Source organism: Coregonus lavaretus (assembly GCF_964263955.1).
Source record: "Coregonus lavaretus genome assembly, chromosome: 17".
Classification (NCBI taxonomy): Eukaryota; Metazoa; Chordata; class Actinopteri; order Salmoniformes; family Salmonidae; genus Coregonus; species Coregonus lavaretus.
Genome location: NC_140004.1, coordinates 16,091,785 through 16,117,256, shown reverse-complemented (window position 1 = coordinate 16,117,256; position 25,472 = coordinate 16,091,785). Strand labels below are relative to the sequence as shown.

General features: G+C 45.8%; 1 protein-coding gene across 1 annotated transcript; it reads right to left on the bottom strand.

Annotated features, from left to right (window-relative positions):
- Positions 1–676: 676 nt before the first annotated feature.
- LOC311144336 (multiple epidermal growth factor-like domains protein 9) lies at positions 677–25,437 on the bottom strand. Its single transcript, XM_084180371.1, has 6 exons — positions 24,769–25,437; positions 16,388–16,586; positions 9,357–9,496; positions 8,373–8,522; positions 2,883–3,152; positions 677–2,767 (listed from the first exon to the last, which is right to left on the bottom strand). Exons 1-6 carry the CDS (start codon positions 25,307–25,309, stop codon positions 2,250–2,252), a joined length of 1,818 nt encoding a protein of 605 aa, XP_084036497.1. The 5' UTR covers positions 25,310–25,437; the 3' UTR covers positions 677–2,249.
- Positions 25,438–25,472: the final 35 nt, after the last annotated feature.

The following is a 25,472-nucleotide window of genomic DNA, read 5'->3' as shown; positions in this document are numbered from 1 at the left end:
AGACTGTTGGAAAAGCATTCCAGGTGAAGCTGGTTGAGAGAATGCCAAGAGTGTGAAAAGCTGTCATCAAGGCAAAGGGTGCCTATTTGAAAGTCACTGAGCTCTTCAGTAAGGCCATTATACTGCCAATGTTTGTCTATGGAGATTGCATGGCGGTGTGCTCGATTTTATACCCCTGTCAGCAACAGGTGTGGCTGAAATAGCTGAATCCACTCATTTGAATGGGTGTCCACATACTTTTGTATATATAGTGTATCAAATGTATAGTTTTAACCATGTTGAGGCTATACAGTGTTTGTTTACATTTATGTTGTTTACAAACATTGGAGTAAAGCAAGCATATATTTCGGGTTCTGATGGAGTCAACAGCTGAACTAAGCTCATGAGGCATTTATAAGTTATCTTCTTCAAGAATCAATAGGTATATATATCATTAACTTATATGTCCAAAAATGGATGTAGCAACTAAGGATTCTAGCTTTAATTGCTATTGATTAATAAGAAAGAAATGAAAACTTTCAGACCAGTCTTCTCTGTTGAACTTCTCTGGCTGTACTTCATTAGCACTGAAACGACTCAAACACAGAAACACAGCCACTGTGAAACAATATAACAAAATACATCTCCAGGTAGGGTAAACATGCAAATATAAAGGAGTTAAACACAGTTACAGACTAAGCAAGAAACCCTCTTTTATTTAGCATTGTGTGTGACATTTTCAGTTTGTGGTATTTACACAATTCCCATGAATAATTTAACTGAAAACAGTAGTTAGGGATGATGACATGTATCCTGCAAGACAATACAGAGGGTAGGTCTTTTTATAATTCATTTCCTGTGTGGACTGTGCCCAGACCATATTGGAGCCTTTTAGTGTACGGGTACCGACTGTTCTGAGTGCACTCTACCTGTACAATAATAATGATCCTATTCACATTCATCTGTACAATGTCCTACTCTTATTTACAGTGATCACACTGGGGAAAGAGGCAGTACCTGAGGAGTGAGTTCCCTTAATAACTTAACCCATTAATTATACTTTTTACAGAAACAAATCCTAGATATCATTGTAGTTTATAAACAACATAAAAGCACGAGCAGGATTAATAGTGATGCTGCCAGCAATACATTACCAAGATCAGTCTATTTTGTACTGATAAGACTACATAAGAAATTGAGGCTGGCATAATTTTGTCCTAGAAGTGGATTACTTAATGAAACCTGCTTAAATAGACTAGGACTACTTTTTGAGCAAGAACATGTTCAACAACTTCTGTTGAGGTAGACATTTCTCAAACCAGCAGATTAGCACACCATCAGTAAAAAGCTCAAAGTGATGATCATAACAAGCAATGGGACAGACTGCCCTGCACAGTACTGAGTAGAGAGAGGATACAAGGTATGCTTGTTTTATCATCTAAACACTCCTTGTTAATACTCAAGGTTAGGACCTGGCAATTCTTCATCCAGGATACAACCGAAAACAAAAGACGAGGTCATTAAGCCAGCAGCCGTCACTTTTCCCAATAACTAACAAAAAATACATATACATGAAATCATTTTGCACTTCTTAATATAGCACACAAGTTAAAATACCATGTTCCACCTACCATGTACCATCTTACACGTGGAACATTTATCCCAAGAACAAAACTTGAAACAATAAATACAATTAATTAAATAACAATCATTGTCTGGACCAGATCTCTGTTCAAGTTATAACTTAAACTATTAGTCTGTTTTAAAAGGTTCTGAAATGCTCGGTCTCCTGATGAGTGGTCTGATGTCCATTGAGCTGCATAAGGAACAGTGTCCATACAACAGAGACATGGTCCTCTACTCTTGCATGGGCAAACACCCCATTACCACAACCATCCACGTCTTTAACAGTGCCCTCTGCAGGCACAACTGAAGTAAAACAGTCTACTCTTCTTTGGACCCTTCATTGACTTCTTCTTTTACATGAATCACTTAAATCTGAAATGGAGCCCAAAACGTAAAATAATCTTGTAATCTTTTGCCAGGACAAAACCAACAGAAACATACCATCCCTTTTTCCTCTGTCAGTCTGTTGGTTCAAATGGCCTTATGCAGAATCTCGAGTTACACATTGGCTTTGGGTTTGGTGTCCAGCAGCTTTGAAAGTCTTTATCCATTTCATGTCTCTGTCCTGTGAGGCAGGCAGCCAGGCCGGAAGCCTCTCGGTGTGTCCAGTCTGTACGCAGTGTGCAGTCTGTCTGCCCTGTGGGCTAGGCCTTGTAGCAGTTGCCCTGGGTGGTGAGAGCCAGCTGGCCGTTGGGTGCCACCTCGTTGGCCTCGTCCTCCAGCAAGCCCGATACGTCAGCGTTGGGAATGCTGTCATGGTAACTGCTGCAGCTGATGTTGTCCTCCTTCAGCTCGATGGTCCAGAAGGGAGCGTTGAGCTTGCGGTTCTGGTACTCTCGGTAGGTGTACACCCCTCCCACAAAGCCCAGAAGCACCACCACCACAAGGATGATGACGGCCAGGACGATGATGTTGAACTGGGTCCAGGAGACCTCTGTGAGGGCGGCTGTGGTGTTGTCTGAGGGGCTGCCCAGGCTGGTGAGCAGGGCCTGGGTGGTTGCTACGCTCAGCAGGGTGCTGGAGTTGGTGGTGGAGGGGGGAAAACTGGTGGGCACCGTGGAGGTCAGGCCCTTGCTGCTGGGGGTTGGAGCAGGGGTGGTGGTGTTGGTTTTAGGGGCCTCGGTTGTTGTCACAGGCTCTGGCGTAGGAATTATCCGTGATGCTAAAAAACAAATTATTTACAATGTGAATGGGCATGAATTGAGCTACTCATGGCTCATGCAATAGCTTCACAACTACTAATACTCCTCTGCACCAAATTATTGGATGACACTTACCTGGGCGGGTGCAGTTGTGGGCGTGGGCGTCCCCTGTGAAGCCGGCGGCACAAAGCTGGCATTGAGGCCCCGTGGTGTTGTTGGTGCAGCTCAGGCAGTGGCCAGTGTCAGGGTGGCAGAGCTGGGCCGGGCCCATAGGGTCTGCGTTCCCACTGCAGTCGCAGGGGACACACCCACTGTTGGCACTGTAGAAGCCAGCCTTGCACCGGTTACACTGCTGACCGCTGTATTCAGACAGGCACTGGTCACACACTGGGAACCCATCAGAATCTAGGTAAACAAAAACACACACAAATATATGTCAATCATAAATCATAAGAGACTTGGCTGATGTACTACCACTAGGTGGCACCAGAATGCCAAAGACAGATTGGTTTGTAATACTGTACAACGCAAAAGGTAAGCCCTATGGCAGTGTCTCTAGTCTACTATAGGCTACTTAAGGGCTACACGTGGGCTATATAAGAGTACCCTAGCTAATAATACAAATGTCTTCTGTTGCTCAGACGCATTTTTAACCTACCCCAAAAGTTTCAGAGAAAAGATTCAACGATAATAATAATATATGCCATTTAGCAGACACCTATCCAAAGAGTTTTTGTATGGGTGGCTCCAGTGGGAATTGAACCCACAACACTTGCCGTTGCAAGCACCATGCTCTGAGCCACACACGACCACCGATGTAATCAGAGAAAGATATGGCTTAAGTGTGGAAAAAAGACTGTTCCACAAACACGCGTCTTTACGGCCCGGAATCAAATTCACTTTAATCGTTTCTAAAGACTGATCCCTTGTATCAGAGCATCATCATCACTCCTCATTATCATGAGATGTCAGTCTCCTCCAGGGTCAGCTTTCTCCTCCAGCCTCTGGTCCTTAGTAATATGATGCTACTATACAGTGCCCTTCCTTCTCTCCTAATGGCATCACTAACTGTTATATATCCCCTTCTGCTGTAAGCACATCCATTAAGTACCAGGAGGTCTGACACCAAATATTATTGAGCACAGTAATCAAGCTTGCTATATGTCATTAGCGTAAGTGTTGATCCCCTCCTACTAAGCAACGTAATAGAGAAAATAGCGACATACTCAATGGTACCCTAAGCCACATCCTCAATGGTACCCTAAATGTGTGCTGCAGGCTTAAGTCTGCTCAAGATCTTTCCGACTTATGGACCAATAATTGTGCCCACAACAGACACACTTTTAAAGCGACAATTAAAATCCTAGATGAGCGCTAGACCAATGAAGTCTAGGAGTGATAACACCTCTTATCTATAGGCAGTGTCTGATTGGTCGGGTTTAACCCTGGGCCGTTGTCAGTGGAAACACTGCAGTCAGAGTGAAACATGTTATGTCACCAGGAGAGAACATGACCCAGTCAGCACGGTGACGGCTGGGGGCAAAGGACCTTCACATATGGATACTGACTCAACAACCTGACCTGGATATTTATCCAATACCATCCTCCCTCGCTACTGCTATACAGCCAGCTCAGCCACTGACAGGCCTGCACTTCCTTTTCATGCACACACAAATATACAGTACCAGTCAAAAGTTTGGACACACCTACTCATTCAAGGGTTTTTCTTCATTTTTACTATTTTCTACATTGTAGAATAATAGTGAAGACATCAAAACTATGAAATAACACCTATGGAATCATGTAGTAACCAAAAAAGTGTTACACAAATCAAATATATGTCATATTTTATTTGAGATTCTTCAAATAGGCACCCTTTGCCTTGATGACAGCTTTTCACACTCTTGGCATTCTCTCAACCAGCTTCACCTGGAATGCTTTTCCAACAGTCTTGAAGGAGTTCCCACATATGCTGAGCACTTGTTGGCTGCTTTTCCTTCACGCTGCCGTCCGACTCATCCCAAACCATCTCAATTGGGATGAGGTTGGGGGATTGTGGAGGCCAGGTCATCTGATGCAGCACTCCATCACTCTCCTTCTTGGTCAAATAGCCCTTACACAGCCTGGAGGTGTGTTGGGTCATTGTCCTGTTAAAAAACGAATGATAGTCCCACTAAGCCCAAACCAGATGGGATCGCTGCAGAATGTTGTGGTAGCCATGCTGGTTAAGTGTGCCTTGAATTCTAAATAAATCACAGACAGTGTCACCAGCAAAGCACCCCCACACCATAACACCTCCTCCTCCATGCTTTACGGTGGGAACTACACATGCGGAGATCATCCGTTCACCCACACCGCGTCTCACAAAGACACGGCGGTTGGAACCAAAAATCTCAAATTTGGACTCCAGACCAAAGGACACATTTCCACCGGTCTAATGTCCATTGCTTGTGTTTCTTGGCCCAAGCAAGTCTCTTCTTATTATTGGTATCCTTTAGTAGTGGTTATTTTGCAGCAATTCGACCATGAAGGCCTGATTCACAGTCTCCTCTGAACAGTTGATGTTGAGATGTGTCCGTTACTTGAACTCTGTGAAGCATTTATTTGGGCTGCAATTTCTGAGGCTGGTAACTCTAATTAACTTATCCTCTGCAGTAGAGGTAACTCTGGGTCTCCCATTCCTGTGGCGGTTTCATCATAGTGCTTGATGGTTTTTGCGACTGCACTTGAAGAAACTTTCAAAGTTCTTGACATTTTCCGTATGGACTGACCTTAAAGTAATGATGGACTGTTGTTTCTCTTTGCATATTTAAGCTGTTCTTTCCATAATATGGACTTGGTCTTTTACCAAATAGGGCTATCTTCTGTATACCCCCCACCTTGTCACAACACAACTGATTGGCTCAAACTCATTAAGAAGGAAAGAAATTCCACAAATTAACTTTTAAGAAGGCACACCTGTTAATTTAAATGCATTCCAGGTGACTACCTCATGAAGCTGGTTGAGAGAATGCCAAGAGTGTGCAAAACTGTCATCAAGGCAAAGGGTGGCTATTTGAAGAATCACTCTCCAAGAAGGAAGAGTGATGGAGTGCTGCATCAGATGACCTGGCCTCCACAATCCCCCGACCTCAACCCAATTGAGATGGTTTGGGATGAGTCGGACGGCATAGTGAAGGAAAAGCAGCCAACAAGTGCTCAGCATATGTGGGAACTACTTCAAGACTGTTGGATAAGCATTCCAGGTCAAGCTGGTTGAGAGAATGCCAAGAGTGTGCAAAGCTGTCATCAAGGCAAAGGGTGGCTATTTGAAGAATCTCAAATATAACATATATTTTGATTTGTTTAACACTTTTTTGGTTACTACATGATTCCATCTGTGTTATTTCATAGTTTTGATGTCTTCACTATTATTCTACAATGTAAAAAATAGTACAAATAAAGAAAAACCCTTGAATGAGTATGTGTGTCCAAACTTTTGACTGGTAGTGTAAGTCAATGTTTTATTAGCCTTAGGATGAATGAGTCAGGCCATCGTTTACCTTTGAGAAAAGAGAGGCTACACACAGATCATTTAATATGAGTGACCCATCTCTCTATCGATACTGCATTGTGGATTTGTCACTGTTGCCAGGGCAACCTCTAACTGAGGCTTTTGTTGATTACTCATACACCACATTATCACCCTACTGCTGCCTTGTTAATTCCAGGAGCCGTGGTGTGGTGCCATCCCCCCTCTGTTCTACTGCCTGACTAGCTTGCTGTGAAGTGGCCCGGCTGTGCTCTATGTTCAGCTCAACCTCGGCCTGGTGTGTGTGTCCCCCTTCCCCTCCCTGTCCAGTGACATAGCTGTTCAGCTCAGCCCCTTCGGCACTCGACCCTGGCTGGGCAAACACAACCTGACAGGCCTCAGAACCCTCTCCACATGGCTGTTGCCAGGCTGCTAGGACCCAATGGGAGGCTGTCAGCAGTCACATGGCTGCGGCTGATTGGTCAGATCAGAGGTGGGGAGGACTGTGAGAGGTGAAAGACGGTGACAGATAGACAGACAGGGACTCTACGTATGTCTGTGGCTCCAAGGCTCAGGCCTCATCTGCTGAGTTACCAGGTTATGATGGGTACAAACCAATGCTGGCTTGCTTGGTTAAAACATAATATCGAATACATGTCTACATGAGACATTTGTGATTTTGCTGATGTGAAGAGACCCATCCACTGTTAGGCCCTAACATACCAACACCAGCAGGGAGAAGACAGATAGGTGGGATTAAACATTGTCAACCAGAGGGTCCAGATATTGATGCTTTGGCAAACCATCACAAGTAAATTGCAATTATCTGTGAAAGACAAACAGTATCCTTGCGAATGGGGTTATAGTAATGGGGACCAGAGCATTCATCCCTGGCAGTGACTGTTGATGGTGTTTTGCTGTTGGAGAGTTCACAATAGTGGGGGTACGCTGTACCGGTTGAATATTAACCTATCATAATAATCCAAAACAAAAACCTTAGGCTATTACACTATTATTTATAATTTCCTCATGTCACCCGCATGAAAAATGTACGAATGGACTTGAAAACGTGTGGAATATGTTCCAAAATGTGGTATGGTTCGACATTTTGTGAAGGCAGAGATGAGTGGCCGAGACGCACGCGGACAGTGGATGCATCAATTCAGGTTACAAGTGTAGGCCTAATGAATGAAAATCAGCAAATGTTTTGGTGTTTTGTTACAGATGTCTTTTTCCATTCCTCAAATGGCGTGTGCACAGTGCACTGAAGCCTATGGATGCAGGGATTATTTTAGAGCGGACGAACGTGCGCAGGTAGCCAGGTTTACAAGAGCATTTTGTAGTGGTGGACAATCAGATTAAAACATCATGTTAATGTAATACATTTTGAAAGTTAAACGACAAATCTTCACTATTAGGCCCACAGAGATTGTATTAGACTAAGGGATTCTACATTGGGTGTACAAAACATTAGGAAAACCTGCTCTTTCCATGACAGACTGACCAGGTGAATCCAGGTGAAAGCTATGATCCCTGTTAAATCCACTTCAAATCAGAGTAGATGAAGGGGAGGAGACAGGTTAAAGAAGGATTTTTAAGTCTTGAGACAATTGAGACATGGATTGTGTATGTGTGCCATTCAGAGGGTGAATGGGCAAGACAAAATATTGTCTTTGAACAGGGTACGGTAGTAGATGCCAAGCGCTCCGGTTTGAGTGTGTAAAAAACTGCAACGCTTCTGGGTTTTTCACGCTCAACAGTTTCCCGTTTGTATCAAGAAAAGACATCCAGCCAACCTGAGTCAACATGGGCCAGCATCCCTGTGGAATGCTTTGAACACCTTGTAGAGTCCATACCCCGACGAATTGAGGCCAAAAGGGTGTGCAACTCAATATTAAGGTGTTCCTAATGTTTTGTACACTCAGTGTATATGTAATTCTGTTTAGGCCCCCCCAGAATTCTGGGTCAATCCCTTCTGCGGTTACTCCCTCTTGCCCAGGCAGAGCACACCAAGACATGTTGACAGGTACACCAGCCTAGCAACCAGACTGGCAAGAGTACTAATATGTGACCTAAGAAGGGCACTACTGAGGCAGGGGATAGTGGCTACTCACCAGTGTGACAGGTGCCAGTGGAGGTGGTGTTGGAGCAGGGGCAGGGGACACAGGCATCGGTAGTGGCAGCACCAGAGCTGCAGTAGAATCTGGGCTTGCATTCCGCACTGTTGGGTCCTTGAGTGTTGCCCTGGCAGTTCAGACAGATGCCTGTGGAAAAGGAGGGGAAGTTATGGTTAAAAGTTAATGACCATTTCCTATGCTAACATATTTTGAAAACAGGGGTCTGTTTCTTCAATGTAGGGACTATGATATATGCTATTTATTGACCACACCTGAACATTGGTGCTTTTGTTTGTATAGTATAGAAACCGTTAATCCAGCAAATACTACTATCCTGCCGATTTGAATTTGAGCCCCAGACTGTTTAGTTGCCTGTTACATAGTAATGGAGTTGAGGGGTTTTTGTGGAATAGGAACCAATACTTCTCTATGGGATATGAAATTATTCTGTATATTGGGGCATTGCAGATGTTCTCTAAATGAAGGAATACAGTAAACACTTGTTTTCTCTGTCCTTCTCGATAGAGGACACCTCTATCACTCTTATCTAAAAACAATGACCCTATAGAGGTAGGAACAAATCAGCTTGATTTTCCAGTATTCAGATTGAAATGGAACAGGTCACTCTCATGTTAATCTGGAAGAGACAGTCTAGTGTGTTTTGCATACCCTCATGTTTCTTATGTAACGCTCCCTGGCTGACAGAGGGTCATTGTCGATGATGTCAGACCTGAGCAAGGAAGTACAACCACATTATTTATAATTCTTCTGCATCACAATGGCAGACAGATGGGTTCTACAATCCCATCCACCTTGACCCCTCCAAACCTCTCAATAAGTGTCCACTCATACAACAATACCCAGGATGGGGGAACGGACACACACACAAACAAACAGGATTATTGTGTAGCAGGGAGAAGAAAATGTGATTGTTATGGTTGTGGTTTGTAGATAGAAGGTGTGGTGTAGTGGATGACTCACCAGATTGCGGGTGGCAGTAGTTACTAAGGCTGTTGCACTGGCAGGGTTGGCACCCAGTGCTGCTGAAACGGAAGAAGCCTGGGTGGCACTCGTCACACTTGGGCCCGTACACTCCCGTCTTACACACACACATCCCTGAGCTGAAAGAACAGGAGAGCACAGTCAACATACGATCACATCACATATTTGATTATCCAGCCTTTAGGTTTTGTAACAGCCTAGCTGTAATGCTGGGTTTGAGAGCTCTCTACAGTCTGACAGTGAAACTGCACTATTTGGTTAGGATTGCATTAGCCATGACATTCTGTGCCCAGATTATTCTAATGGTTTCACACATGACATCCTGCAGGTTCCCCCTGAGTGGTTTCTCCCATCAATCCATCTGCTACCCATAACTCCCATAACACTCCCTGCCCTTTATGTTTTGATTGAATGAAGAGATTGTTGTGGTTGTAATGTTGAAATTTGTAACTTGTAGTTTTGTTTAAAAAAATAAAAACCAGATCCTTCCCTCCGTCGTGAACAGAGCACAGCTACTCCAGACGGGTTCAATGGCATGGGTTAGCCTCCCATCCTCCACAGTTCAAAGCTGTCTATTTAATTCCACTAACATGGTTGGCATGTTCTGGGGGCAGGGAAGCATGGTAGAGTCTGGACCACAGATTGGAGCACTCTAGGAACATCTGGTCCAAGGCTGGAGACTGAGAGGCTGCCTGGATCCCACAGCCTACAGGCCAGGCATGATAACTCAGCCTCACAGGGCCTCTTTCTGACAGGTTTTCCCCTCATATACTCTATTAGACAGTGACCTTGAGGAGTGCATAGGTCAGGGTACCTGTGGGACCCTCTTCAAGCATTCAGCACGTCTCAAGCGCTCTCAGCAAGACACAAAAGGACAAACCCCCTCCTACACAGCCCTATCTCCTGCTGGGTAGAAAGAGAAGCTATGCCCAAAGAGAAGGGATTATGAAAGGGTTATGTCTCAAGCAATAACTAATTCACACCCAGTGGTCTCTGGTCATCATGGACTGACATGCAGCTCATAACTAACCCTGAATGGTACAGTGAGGCTCTGCAGGGTTGGGCTATGATCTAAAAACAATAGGCAAGTAATTCATTACAGATAATTCACTATGGTTTTGATTACAGTACAATCATTACAGAGAATTCACTGTAGTTTTGATTACAGTACAATGCCTTTTGGAAGGAGATGAAAGTAATCAATGATTCCAAATTAAAGAGAAGAATAAATACAGTTTGTCATCTGTTTATTGTCTATGTAAATTTGAGGTAATAAAATTGCGGGCTAAAACCAAACAATGTGTTAGTGTGCTGATGATGATGATGATGCGTATGATTGCTGACAGCTGGAACTACAGGGTGCTTTCTATTTGATTATCCAGTCTTGCTCTAGCCCACTTAAATCCAATTAAACTTCAGCTCTTTAGCACACTGTCGAGCTTTGAACACTTATTTCATTCGCTAATGCGTTCTGTCCTAATGCCTACACACACCACTGCATTTCACCTGCACATTCCACATACTGCTGCGTGGCCAGCCTGCAAAACATACAAGCTGAAGCTTATATTGAATTGTACAGCACATGAGACACTGGGGGGAAAAGGAATGGGGTTGTTCGTTCACAGAAAATATGTCAGGCTGCACATCTATAGGCTACACACACACGCTCTCTGATTCCAATCGTCCTGTGTGCTGATCCCCGAGTCTCAAAGGAAAAACACACAGAGAAGAGTCATGCCTGATCACTCCCTTTCACCCAAAACAATCAACAGAATAGATCTGTGGACTACAACGAGCAAATAACAATCAAGCCCAAGAAATGACAGAGCAGTTGCCTCAATGCCTTCCCATGAGTGCGTGGGCCTTGTTCAAATGAGGCAGTATTAAAACACTGCTATTGATGCAAATGTTATGTTGATGGTAATGCTTAGTGGGCCGTGTGTAGCCTGATGGGAAGAACAAGGCTAGGAGTTAAGCAGCTCGAAATAAACACAGACAGAGACACACATTCAAACAACCATGAACCCCCCCCCCCCCCCAAAAAAGACAAAAACACACATGCACCATCATATGACTCCATGGGATTGGAGGCGGAGAGGAGAGTGAGCCATAGGAATGTGACACAGTAGAGAAGTAATTGCTATTTTCTGTTGCTATGGTTGCAAAATTCCTGTAACTTTCTCAGGTTCTTCAGAAATCACATTTGAAAGACTCCCAGAATCAGGAGGGAATAAGCAGGAAATCTGGAATTCTCCAACCAGGATTTCTGGAAAACCTGCGAATTTTGGGAAAGTTACCAGAATTTTGTATCCCTAAATGCTGCATAATCAACAGCACTGCTTATATAGTACGAATATTCCTGACACCTTGCTTATTTGGTAAAAAGCACACAAGAAATTTGGAGGCAGGTTCCCAGTATCACTGTCAGTGATTCAGTCTCTCTGATGTAAGAAGCTTTTCTTTTCTCGCCAAAGAGAGCAGATGGTGAGAAAATCTCATAATTTAATATGTTTTTGGCGAGACGTAAACAGTGTTGTACGACAGCACTGATCTCATCCTTGGTGGCCCAATTCCCCGACTGGTATCAAACCAACCACCCCAAACCAACCAGTGATGACACCCTAGAAGCCACCATCTGTGATGGTATCTGCTGAGCCACAATGAAACGTTTAAATGTAATCTAATATGTTTGATGGAAGATGACCTGACAAATACTTGATATTGTAGCTGGGAAAAGCATTCTGGGAGTAGTTATTGTGACTAGAGGAAATAACAACCCTAGGATCCATTCAAACAGACATTCCCAGACCAGGGCACAACAGAGATGAGCAAGGTTGGTAAGGCTGGGTTCTCTATGGAAATGTATCCTAAAACCAGGATATGGTTGAAATGCTAGTCATTCACTCACAACTACCACCCACCTAGTGTCACCAGGGGGAGGAGGGGGTTGTTTTGGTGTGTTTTCATTGGGCTTCAGACTGTGTAGCCCAGCCACTCTGCTCCGTGTTATAGACGCATATTAACTAGGTCAGTATTACATGGCAACCAGGCTTAGCTTAACCCTGTTCTGCTGCTGCCATGGCGATGCCGGCCATACATTGCTTGCGCATGACTGGGGAATCACAATAGACTGAGCACATATCTGTGCTGCAGAGCTGACTGCATCCTCTTTAACCACTGGGAAACAGCAGTCAGAAATGCAACCTAAGTGTTCTCATATACACCATGCGGGAGGAGAATGGTCGCCAGTCAGGAAAGACATGCACTGTTCTACACTAAGCATGTTTTAGAGTCAGGGCTCACACTGTCAGATCTTCAGAGAGAGAATGTTTAACAACAACAAGGGCCAAGAGTGGTGATCCATTCCAGAGCGCTCCTGGCTCAGGATCACACATTGGGCCAGTTATGTAACTCAGCTCAGAGTAAAGCCTGGCACAATGTGCTAGCAGTCATGGCCACTGCACTGCACTCCAGCCATTAAAGCAACAAAGCCTCCCCACTGGGTCCTTGCCACTAATACAGCATGGGATGCTGCCTCCTGCTAATGTGAGTGTTGGGTTGGTCGCCTGCGGTGGCCTGTCACTCGGCCTCTTCCTACACAGCACTCTACCCTTCGTTCTTCCTCCCCGTCAGAGAAGGCACACAGCTGTGCCGGTGTAGCATATACCAGGAGAGTCCTGTCAGGTTTGGATACCATGCATCTACCTACTACCTGCACTTCGGAGCAAACTGCATGCACCACTAGATCAAGAGGCTAGTATGTCGCTCTGGAGAAAACAGTAACGGTTAATATCAGGTGTGACAAAAGGATATCAATGCATGAACTGATACATCATTTTGGCTCCCCCGACAGTGCTCTGTTAAACTGGTTCATGATGACATGACCCCATCAAAGGGAAGGGAGGATATTGAGAGGGATCTCCCCGGGTTTCCATTGATTGCCCCAGTAATTCTAACTTGTTCAATCAAACCCACATGAAAAGGGAGAGGTTTGCGCCGGAATCGTTGAAAAGAGAGTGCTTTTTCAACTAAATATCCCAAAATAAAGACATTAAAGCACCCGAAACACATTTACACCAAGTCGTGTTTTCATATTCATACAAAATGGCTCGCAATCTCTCAATTCCTTCCTGACAAGAAATATGCAAACATAAAAAAGTGTTATTGAAATTTGTTTAGGCTACTGTATTAGAGAGTGAGACTAAAGAAATAGGAAACATCTGCACCCAAATCAATATTTCATTACAGACTGTGTTCCCATTCCATAGAGGACGAGGGTGAAAAATAAATGTGCAACTTTCAAAACAGTGCCCCTAAGGATTGGCCCAAATAAACTATTGATATAACATTTATGGCGAAAGGAAGTAATTTGAGCTAGAACATAATTGTTTTTGGTAGTATATTGACATAACTGTGGAGCTAAATAATGGTAGTGGATTACAGAGCAGTACCACATCATATCAGAATACAATCATTAATTTAGTTGCTAAGATACAGTAACATGAAGCCTCCTACTATGTCATCTGGGGCTCAATGCTACTGTCTCTTAGCAACAGCTTGTTTTTCCCACAGGCTTGAGATTAGTCCCATTTCTATCAAACTGTTCCTGTACAGTTTATCTGTTTGTCAAGCCCCCAGCCTACACAGAGAGACAGAAAGTGCAGTCGGCACTGATTCCAATGCTGCACTCATTATTATTTAGTATTGAGGCCCTAGATGAATCAGACTACAGGAGAGAGTCAGGAGTACAAACTGGTACAAAACCCATCCTGTTAGGCTGAGGATTACCATCAAATCACCTTCACATGTTAAGGTTGTTAACACAGATCATGATTTAAAAAAGGGCTCAAGACGAGACTGGCCAGGTTCACCTCCTCCAGTCTGCGGTCTGTAAATGCACACATACTGTATGAGCATATTGTCATGAACTATCAGCCTAATGGCCAGAGGTCAAGTCATTATCACTAATCATCACGCCTGAAAACAAATGATCAACGGAAGGCGGAAGAATCTGAGACGAGCCTACAGCTCAGTAACTTTTGTTTTGACTGATGGATCTATTTCCATGTTTGTTGTTGGACCCCTGTGGATCTAGTTTGGTAAAGAGCACAGCAGGACACAGTAAGACATAGCTTCTTACAGATGAGTGAATTAAAAAGTAGCAACTTCCTACCAACATGGTCTAGTAGGCTGGGAGCCTAGAATATTATTATTGCTACCAAGAGGAGCACATCCTTCCTATGCAAGATAACAGCAACAACAACTGAAACCAAAACAGTACATCTCATATCGTGCTTCAACCACATCGAATAGCTCATCCTCAACAACTTTCATTTGATTTACAGTTTGTCTGAAGAGAACTGTGGCTCTACTTTAAGATTATGGCACTATACAGATCAGAAATATGCTCATGCTTAACCTAGATCCGGTCAGTTCATGTCCTTGAGGTAATGTGAAGAACAAAGAGCTCAAGTTGAAATCCCAGGCAGGCAGCTCTGATCTAGACGTCTGCAAGCCAATGACATCCTGGTCCTCTCCCAGGTTCCAGGCTGGATCAGATCAGAATTATGCTGTGATCTGGAACCAGTAGGTAATTAGTTTAATCCAAGCCCTCTGTTCCTGGCCATGCAATTAAATAGACCTAAGCGAGAACACACAGACACACTTACAGAGTTCCAAAAGCAAATGTGATAGAATGCCAATTTGCCAAAGTAAAAGATGAATATGACTATAACTGTAATACGAAAGGCTGGATGGTCCATCAGTATATGAGAGGCATCCTCTAAAGCATGAGGGAGACTGGGGGGGTCTGGGAGCCAGCTAATCTGTGTAAATCACAGTGCTTACCCGCTGGGAGAGAGCTGGCCTCGCCTGGGTTAGACCAACGCTACGCTAGCTGGGTTTGCACTGTGTAGGCTCAGACTGTCTGAGCAGGATCATTTTATGTGTGCTAGTGTTACTGCGTGAGGGCAGGGCTAGCCCCATACGCTCCTGCCCTCAGAATAACCCCCTGGCCTAGCTGCCCCTTCACCCGCTTCTCACTTGATCTATACTCTACTCATTCCGTTTTTGTGGTAAATGAGGGAATGAGGCAATAAGCAGTTTTCTCCCTGAATTTGAATCCTACAGCTTGAGCCCCATGTATATTCCTACATGAATGTATAAAATGTTTGTCATAAACTTAATTTGGCACAATACAACATAAGCTCTAGGTTATCTACCTACTGTATGTTGACGGTTGATTCACTGCCACTGGGCATTAGAAACATCACAAGGATGTTCACTCAGCTTTCTGACCAGACACATTCCTTCCAAAGGTTTAGAAGCCAAAATACAACAGCTATTTTTAGCGTGTTCCTAAGCCAAACAAGCTGCCTCTCTCCAAGTCACACTCTTTCTGACAAACTGTAAGGCTGCATCTGGGACAGTGTGTTGTTTAGCTCAGGATATGAGAACCAATCTGTGGTCCTCTGTAGCTCAATTGGTAGAGCACGGCGCTTGTAACGCCAGGGTAGTGGGTTCGATCCCCGGGACCACCCATACGTAAAAATGTATGCACACATGACTGTAAGTCGCTTTGGATAAAATGATCTGCTAAATGGCATTATATTATTATAACCAACCGAGGTCTGGCAAACCAACTGTCTCTCTCTACAAAGGCCAGGGGGATGGTGGCCTGGTCGGCCAGGCTGCTGAACAAGACCAGGAGGATAATGACTACCACAAGATGGCTCCAGTATATCATAAACACTAGAGATTTGGAGCCGCTCTAACTCTACATCATCCTGTGTGACAAGTTCATGTATATTTCAGAGCAGTGTCTTGATGCACAGTGTCTGCTAAATCAGTTATTCAAACAGATTTGATACATTGTGATTTCTAAACTACATCTCAAAGATGCAGTAGATATGAACTAAAAAATGACAATTTATTCTGGTTTGGTTGGTAGTACGCTATACTGGATGTATAGTGTTTAATTCCCAGTGCCATTAGTGCATTAGAGCTCTTACCTGTCACATAGGTGGTTGACAGCGCCGTAGGAGTCACAACCGCAGGGTATGCAGCCAGTGGTGCCATTGGTGAAGTGTCCTTCCTCACAGTCCTCACACAGCAGCCCAGTGTACCCTGACATGCAGACACATTGACCTGTCTTCTTGTCACAGTCATCCACGTCTAGAACACCCTCACTGCTGCAGTTACACAAAGACTCTGCAAGGACAGAGAGGAAGAGATTGTTATGAAACGGCACCACTAGGATATTCTGTATACACACACATATACTATGAGAAGTGCCAGATCTGGATGACCGTGTAGACTCTGCTGAGTGGCCATGTATTATTTATTTGAGCTCAAGTACGATGAGCATGGAGTCTGAGTGTTCCTTCCACCTCGCTTCAGACTGTTTCCAAGAGAGAGATGGAGGAAGAGGAGGGGTGTCACACCCTGGCGCTGGGACTCTATATGTTGAGCCAGGGTGTGTTCGTTCTATGTGGTGTATTTCTATGTTGGGAGTTCTAGTTTGTTTATTTCTATGTTGGCCTGAGTGACTCCCAATCAGAGGCAACGAGTGTCAGCTGTGGCTGGTTGTCTCTGATTGGGAGCCATATTTTAACTGTCTGTTTTTCCCTTTGTGTTTGTGGGTTCTTGTTCCAGTTGGTTTTGTGTTTGTACCGTGGACTTCACGAGTCGTTTGTTGTTTTTGTTTACTGTCCGTGTTTATCGCTAATGATAAATAAACATGTTCGTTCATCACGCTGCGCCTTGGTCTACTTCCTACGACGATCGTGACAGAAGAACCCACCATCACAGGACCAAGCAGCGTGTCCAGGAGCAGGCAGCCTGGACGTGGGAGCAGATCTTAGACGGGCAGGGGTCCTGGACCTGGGAGGAAATCCTGGCCGGGATGGATCGCCGGCCATGGAGTGAGACAGTAGAGAGGCGACGGAGAGAGGAGCAACGGCGTGATCAGTGTCGTCGTCGGGCTGACGAGAGGCAACCCCAAAAAAAATTTAGGGGGGACACAGGGCATGGACGACGGGGCTGACGGAGGCAGAAAAGGGGCGTATTCAGAAGGCCACCAGGTTACGGGGGCCACTGGTCAAAGTAGGGAAAGAAGGTTTAGAGGCACGGCGAGAGGTACTGGGGTGTGTTACCAGTCCGGTCCGGCCCGTTCCAGATCCCGGGGTAGAGCCAGTGGTGTGTGTCCCCAGTACGGTCCGGCCTGTTACGGCCCCTCGCACCAAATGTACGGTGCGCGTCGCCAGCCCGGTCCGGCCTGTTCCTGCCTCTCGCACCAAGCCTACGGTGTGCGTCGCCAGCCCGGTCCGGCCTGTTCCTGCCCCTCGCAGCAAGCCTACGGTGTGCGTCGCCAGCCCGGCCCGGCCTGTTCCTGCCACTCGCACCAAGTCTACGGGGTGCGTCGCCAGCCCGGCCCGGCCTGTTCCTGCCACTCGCACCAAGTCTAGGGTGCGCGTCGCCAGCCCGGCCCGGCCTGTTCCTGCCACTCGCACCAAGTCTACGGTGCGCGTCGCCAGCCCGGCCCGGCCTGTTCCTGCCACTCACACCAAGTCTACGGTGTGCGTCGCCAGCCCGGCCCGGCCTGTTCCTGCCACTCGCACCAAATCTACGGTGCGCGTCGCCAGCCCGGCCCGGCCTGTTCCTGCCACTCGCACCAAGCCTACGGTGCGCGTCGCCAGCCCGGCCCGGCCTGTTCCTGCCCCTCGCACCAAGCCTACGGTGTGCGTCGCCAGCCCGGTCCGGCCTGTTCCTGCTCCTCGCACCAAGCCTACGGTGTGCGTCGCCAGCCCGGCCCGGCCTGTTCCTGCCACCCGCACCAAGCCTACGGTGTGCGTCGCCAGCCCGGCCCGGCCTGTTCCTGCCACTCGCACCAAGCCTACGGTGCGCGTCGCCAGCCCGGCCCGGCCTGTTCCTGCCACTCGCACCAAGCCTACGGTGCGCGTCGCCAGCCCGGACCGGCCTGTTCCTGCCACTCGCACCAAGCCTACGGTGTGCGTCGCCAGCCCGGCCCGGCCTAAACCTGCCACTCGCTCCAAGCCAGGGGTGCGAGTCGTCAGCCTGGTCCAGCCCGTTCCTGCTACTCGCACCAAGCCAGGGGTGCGAGTCGTCAGCCTGGTCCAGCCCGTTCCTGCTACTCGCACCAAGCCAGGGGTGCGAGTCGTCAGCCTGGTCCAGCCCGTTCCGGCCACTCGCACCAAGCCAGGGGTGCGAGTCATCAGCCTGGTCCAGCCCGTTCCTGCTACTCGCACCAAGCCATGGGTGCGAGTCGTCAGCCTGGTAAGGCCCGTCGCTGCTCTACGCACCAAGCCAGGGGTGCGAGTCGTCAGTCCGGTGAGGCCCGTTCCGGCTCCACGCACCAAGCCAGGGGTGCGCATCGTCAGCCTGGTAAGGCCGTCGCTGCTCTACGCACCAAGCCAGGGGTGCGAGTCGTCAGTCCGGTGAGGCCCGTTCCGGCTCCACGCACCAAGCCAGGGGTGCGCATCGTCAGCCCGGTCCGGTCCGTTCCTGCTCCACGCACCAAGCCAGGGGTGCGTATCGTCAGTCTGGCACAACCCGTGCCTGGGTCACCGGTGCCTAATCAGGTACCGGTCAACTGCTCCACAACGGAGCTGAAGCTATCCGCTCATACTACGTCCAGTTCAGCTCCATAACAGCGGGGCCGTTATGGGGGGATTATTGGAGGGTGGTGGGCAAGCCCGGAGCCAGAACCGCCGCCGAGGAGGAAGGCCCACCCAGCCCTCCCCTGTTTTGCTCTGGTTGAGGCGCGGTCGCAGTCCGCGCCTTTAGGGGGGGGTACTGTCACACCCTGGTGCTGGGACTCTATATGTTGAGCCAGGGTGTGTTCGTTCTATGTGGTGTATTTCTATGTTGGGAGTTCTAGTTTGTTTATTTCTATGTTGGCCTGAGTGACTCCCAATCAGAGGCAACGAGTGTCAGCTGTGGCTGGTTGTCTCTGATTGGGAGCCATATTTTAACTGTCTGTTTTTCCCTTTGTGTTTGTGGGTTCTTGTTCCAGTTGGTTTTGTGTTTGTACCGTGGACTTCACGAGTCGTTTGTTGTTTTTGTTTACTGTCCGTGTTTATCGCTAATGATAAATAAACATGTTCGTTCATCACGCTGCGCCTTGGTCTACTTCCTACGACGATCGTGACAAGGGGGACGCAGAGGATGAGGAGATAGGATAGAGACTGACTGCTGCTGCATGAGACTGCTGCGGTTTTTCCAGGAGACAAATGTGAAAACAGTCAAAACTGCCTCATGACATGCAGAGGAAATACCAAGCTGCCATTGGTGTGCTTTGAGCATGTGGGCTGTTCTTCCACGAGAGGAGACAGGTTGCTGCTACTAACACAGCCTAATTTACAAGAATGATGTGGGAGGCTGGGGGAGGCAGGGCTGCTGCATTCTGTCATACTGTAAACCATTATACAATACTGTACATTGAAAGCTGAGAACAAAAAATAGAGGTTTGGGGAATAATGTTAATTGCTGAATTTGTGTCATATTATGCACATGACTAGAGCAAACGAACAGTTGGAAATCCAGTGTGTTGACAAAGTTGCTTGTCCTTTCAGGTCCATGTAGAGGTTGAAATTGAAACAAATGGGTGTTGAAGTACAACAGTGTGTCCTATGATCCAATATGGTATTGTGCTACGTTTGCTATTAGCACAGTACTGTATTTTCTGTACAGTGAGATAGGAAGGGTTTGACCTTAACATAGTACATTTTGTCCAACGTTACTGCTCTAAACGTTCAACACACGTTGTTGTGCCGTCTTCTCAGACGTCGGCATGGCCATTAGAGGGGATTTCATGTCATTTTCTGCAACAGTAGCGTCCTCCTCAGATTAGCGCTCTCCATCTCTGGCCACTGTTCCAGCTTTATGTAACAGTGAAAGGGCATGGTTATGCAAGCCTGGAGAGCACTGTCAGCTTTCCATTTATTCACTGAAGCCATCTTCCCTGCACAACTGTCAGCCAAGATCACCCCCCAGACTGTGTGAGATCCTGGGCCGTGTAGCTGCCAATCTCACTCGCACGCTCGCTCGGGCATACGCACAGGGTTTCACTCTGTGTTGTATTAGATTTGACCCAAACCTGTAGTTTTTAATTTAGGCCAAAAAGTGTCTTTGCCATATTGTCTTACAATATTAAGGCTACTACAAGCTTCACTCCGCTGATCTACGTGCGTGCGTGCACGTGGGTGGAGTGGGATTTTGGGTGTAGCAGACACCTTTTGGTAATATGATATCCTCGCGGGTCCCACTCCCATTCACAAGGGGGTGATAGCAAAGTGTTTTCATTTTTTATTTAGTGAAGGCAAGGAAGTGTCACCTTCCATTGCTAGGTAGTAGCACAGATTGAACAATGAGCCTGATGTTTCAGCAGCTGTATAAACCTGAAGCAACCGGTTGGCATTTCCACTTACCACCAAATATGGTGATGAGAGGAAGCCCAGTGTCCGGCAGTGGGAGAAGGATGGATTTTGGCCAACATTTTTTCGTGGTTGAAACATTTGATCTCAATACTAATTTTTTTAGAAATTAAAAGCTGAATTGTCTTGAGCCAATAAGTATTAATGCCCTTTGTTATGGCATGCCTAAATAAGTTCAGGAGTAAAAATGTGCTTAACAAGTCACATAATAAGTTGCATGGACTCACTCTGTATGCAATAGTGTTTTAAATTATTTTTGAATGACTACCTCATCTCTGTACCCCACACATACAATTATCTGTAAGGTCCCTCAGTCGAGCAGTGAATTTCAAACACAGATTCAACCACAAAGACCAGGGAGGTTTTCCAAATACCTCGCAAAGAAGGGCAGCTATTGAAGAAATAATAATTTGAATATCCCTTTGAGCATGATTACTTTATTAATTACACTTTGGATGGTGTATCAATACACCCAGTCACTACAAAGATACAGGCGTCCTTCGTAACTCAGTTGCCGGAGAGGAAGGAAACCGCTCAGGGATTTCACCATGAGGCCAATGGTGACTTCAAAACAGTTACAGAGTTTAATGGCTGAGAATGGATCAACAACATTGTAGTTACTCCACAATACTAACATAATTGACAGAGTGAAATGAAGGAAGCCTGTACAAAATAACAAGGCACTAATGTAATACTGCAAAAAATGTGGCAATGCAGTTTACTTTTTGTCCAGAATACCAAGTGTTATGTTTGGGGAAAATCCAATACAACACATTACTGAGTACCACTCTCCATATTTTCAAGCATAGTGGTGGCTGCATCATGTTATGTGTACGCTTGTAATCGTTAAGGACTGGGGAGTTTTTCAGGATTAAAAAGTAACAGAATGGAGCTAAGCACAGGCAAAATCCTAGAGAAAAACCTGGTTCAGTCTGCTGTGGTGGAGATGAATTCACCTTTCAGCAGGACAATAACCTAAAACACAAGGCCAAATAGACACTACAGTTAAGTGGCGGCTGGTGGGAGGAGCTATAGGAGGACAGGCTCATTGTAATGGCTGGAATGGAATTAATGGAACAGAGTCAAACATGTAGTTTCCATGTGTTTGATACCGTTCTATTTATTCCATTCCAGCCATTACTATAAGCCCGTCCTCCTATAGCTCCTCCCACCAGCCTCCACTGCTGGAGTTGCTTACCAAGACCACATTAAATGTTCCTGAGTGGCCTAGTTACAGTTTTGACTTAAATCGGCTTTATGATTCATTTGGAAACGACAGGCTGTGGTCTATCTTGGGTTAGTTATAAAAAAATATTTGGTAGTAGTTAGCTGGCAGCCTGGCTAGCTGGCTTTAGCCTGGCTAAAAACATAGCAAGCTAGCTAGCCTTTTTAACTTCCAACATCTCCATGTGAAATAATCTGATTTATAAAAAAATATGCCCTGGCCTCCCGAGTGGCGCAGCGGTCTAAGACACTGCATCGCAGTGCTAGAGGCATTACTGCAGACCTGGGTTCATTCCCGGGCTGTGCCATAACCGGCCGTGGCCGGGAGTCGGGGGGGCTTTACTTGGCTCATCGCGCCCTAGCGACTCCTTGTGGCGGGCTGGGTGCCTGCAGGCTGACCCCGGTCGCCAGTTGAACAGTGTTTCCTCTGGTGCGGCTGGCTTCCGGGTTAGGCGGGTCATGTTTCGGAGGACGCATGGCTTCGCCTCTCCCAAGCCCGTTGGGGCATTGCAGCGATGAGCGATGAGACAAGATTGAAATTGGGTAGAAAAAGGGGGGTTAAATACAATAATAATAATAAAAAATATGCCCTGGCAAATATTCTTATACTTGCCGGTGTAACCTTATCCCAGTTTGATATGCTGCTTGTGTATTCATAGAGTACCACAGTATGAGTCATAATACCCATTAAACCTAGCGGTCAAACAGGAAAATGGTTCCAATCGTTTTTCCACCATTCATTTTTCCCAAAGGGATTTTAGAAACACTTAAAATAAGGGCTGTGTTTCGTGTAGGCTTACCCTGGCATGACGTTTTGATAACTGTGTAAATCTCTCTAGGACAAGATGACTTAATATATTCACCTGTATATTTTAAGTGTTTCTAAAATCCCCTATGGAAAAAATGAATGGTGGAAAAACGACTGGAACCATTTCACTGTTTGGCCGCTACGTTTTATGGGTATTATGACACCTCCACTGTGAGGCTCTATACCCATATCAGCTAAAAATGGAAGGTCATCATGTTTTGGTCATGGAGAAAAAAAGCACATGGATAGCTAGTTTGCTACAGCAGGTTCTACCATTTCACAATAGCCGGAGCGTATTACAAGGAGCCGCCCCTTTTGTGATGAATAAAGGCATTGCAACACTCCGAATCTTGTGTTTGCATAGAGCTTGTAGTAAGCTTTACTTAACGGCCTTGTTGCAAACAGCATGGATGATTTGGAGTGGATTTTTTAACACAAGCTTCCTTCTTTTCACTTTGTCATACAGGCCAGTAATGTGGAGTGAATACAATGTTGTTGATGTCTGTGTATTTTCAAGTATTGTGGTGGCAGCATAATGTTATGGGTAGGCTTGTCACCGGCAAGGACTGGGGAGTTTGTTAGGATCAAAATAAATATGAAAGGAGCAAAGCCCATGTAAAAAGTTAGAAGAAAACCCGCCCAGTCTTCTGAAAACCTAACCCTGGGATAGAGTCTTATTTTTCTGTGGGGCAATTACACAAATTGTAATGCCAAAGACACACCAGAATGGATTTCCAAGAGGTGTTGAGTGTTCCTGATTTAAATCTGCTTAAAAAACTCTGAAACAATGTTTGAATATTGCTGTCCATCAATTAATCCCAACCAAATTTACTGAGTTTAAGCAATTTTGACAAAAACAATGGATATGTTTCCCTAGGAGTTGTGCAAGGTTGGTAGAATCTTATTCAAAATGATTCACAGCTGCAATCAATATATTATAATTTTGTATTTCTTAGTAATTAGGACATTTTTACATAATTGTTCTTTCTCTTTGAAAATGTTGCCCACCCCAATCTCTACATAGGCTCTGTCGGAACGTTTATCGTCATGCAAAGCACTTGAACGCAGAACAGCGGGGCCAGTGACGAGAGAGGAGGGAGACAACATAAACCGCTAAGGTTATAACAGTGCTGGCTCATTCATGTCTTGGTCTGCTCATTTTGATTGGATGTGGGGTAACATTCCCCTGTCCCCCCCTCCTTGGTCTAAGGATGTTGAATAGACACAAAGGCTACGGGGATCACTGTCCAAACGGACGCGTTGTCTGCTTGTATGAAAAATAAATAATATCATGGTGGCAATTATATGCAGACATGGAGAAGTCTGTGTGGATGGATGAATAAAAACAAGGGATAAACGCCCTCCCCTCCCATCCAATCACCATAATATCTGACACACTTATGCATGTCATTATACATAGCCTACCTCAGAATAAAGGCCCCACCATCTCTGGGAGCGCCAAACGTAGCTTATAATAATATTACTCTTGAACCGGTATGTTCTAATTCATATGGATAATTGAGTTATGTCTGATCATTTTGCAAGGAGAAAGCCGCCGATGGTTTGAGGACCACGATCTATTGTTTCTACAATCTCAGTTTCTTCGCCTGCCTGCGCTCTGCGTCAAGACATAATGCGGACGTTTTGGTTGTGCCTTTGGTTACATATTAATAACAAAAATTGCATGAAAAGGGACATTTCTGCAAATATAAGTGAATGTGTGAGGTGATTAAAAGGTCAGAGAGTAAAATATCATATATGCTATCAGTCTATTAATGAGGTGTATCTATTGTGGAGGTGTGGCAGAGGATATTCTATACACAACACAAGATAAAATGACAATTGATGCGCCTTGGAACATTATATATTTTATTCTTATCACACCTAAGCGCCAACATAGGCTCACCTTGACTATTCTCGGAGGTAATCGATGCATCGATGTTATCTGAAGACCATGCATCATTTGTCGTCCGCTGAGAAACCATGGAGACCATGGTCTGCAGCGTTTTTTCTGGAGGAAAATCTGATTGCGCATCAGTGGATCTTTTGCTTGAATTTGATGTTCTGGAGCTCAACGCCGTTATTTGTTGTCTAGGGGTTGAAATAATTTCTATGCTTGGCCTTGGGGTTGTCGGAAGCTGAATTGTGGTTGCGGTTGGCGAGACAGGAATGGTGGAGACCTGTATCGTTTTGCTGGTCGCTCCGGTGGAGACAATTGTGGGGGACGGCGTGAGCCCCGTTAGTAGGCCGAGCACAAACCTGTCCTCAGGTAAACGATTAGGCAAGGTGGTGTAGAGCTGCTCCAAGCTCTCGGATGCTGAGCGAGGCTTCCTGGAGATAGGCGACGCATTGTAGGAGTTGATGCGAGGTCCAGCATCAGAAAGTCCAATATACAAAATAAATAGCAACGCCGGGGATATGTACATCATTAAGGTCGTTAACCTCATATTCAATTTCAGCTCTCCATGTAAAGCCTTAGTAATGGTCTGTCTCAGACCTTTCCCTGAATGGACTAGCCTATGCTGTTCGCAATTGCTGCCCAGTTATTGCGAACCGAACTACCCGCAGCTTCTTAGCTTCACTTTCGGTTCAACCTAGCCCAGCGCAATG

Bases quoted from the DNA above. Each gene is read 5' to 3' on its own strand.
- LOC311144336 (XM_084180371.1), bottom strand. From the start codon at position 25,309: ATGAGGTTAACGACCTTAATGATGTACATATCCCCGGCGTTGCTATTT. The intron at 8,523-9,356 runs GTGAGTCATCCA...CCTTTTCCACAG, and splicing joins CTACTGCCACCCGCAATCTG to GCATCTGTCTGAACTGCCAG. The intron at 3,153-8,372 runs GTGAGTAGCCAC...TTGTTTACCTAG, and splicing joins CACTGGCACCTGTCACACTG to ATTCTGATGGGTTCCCAGTG.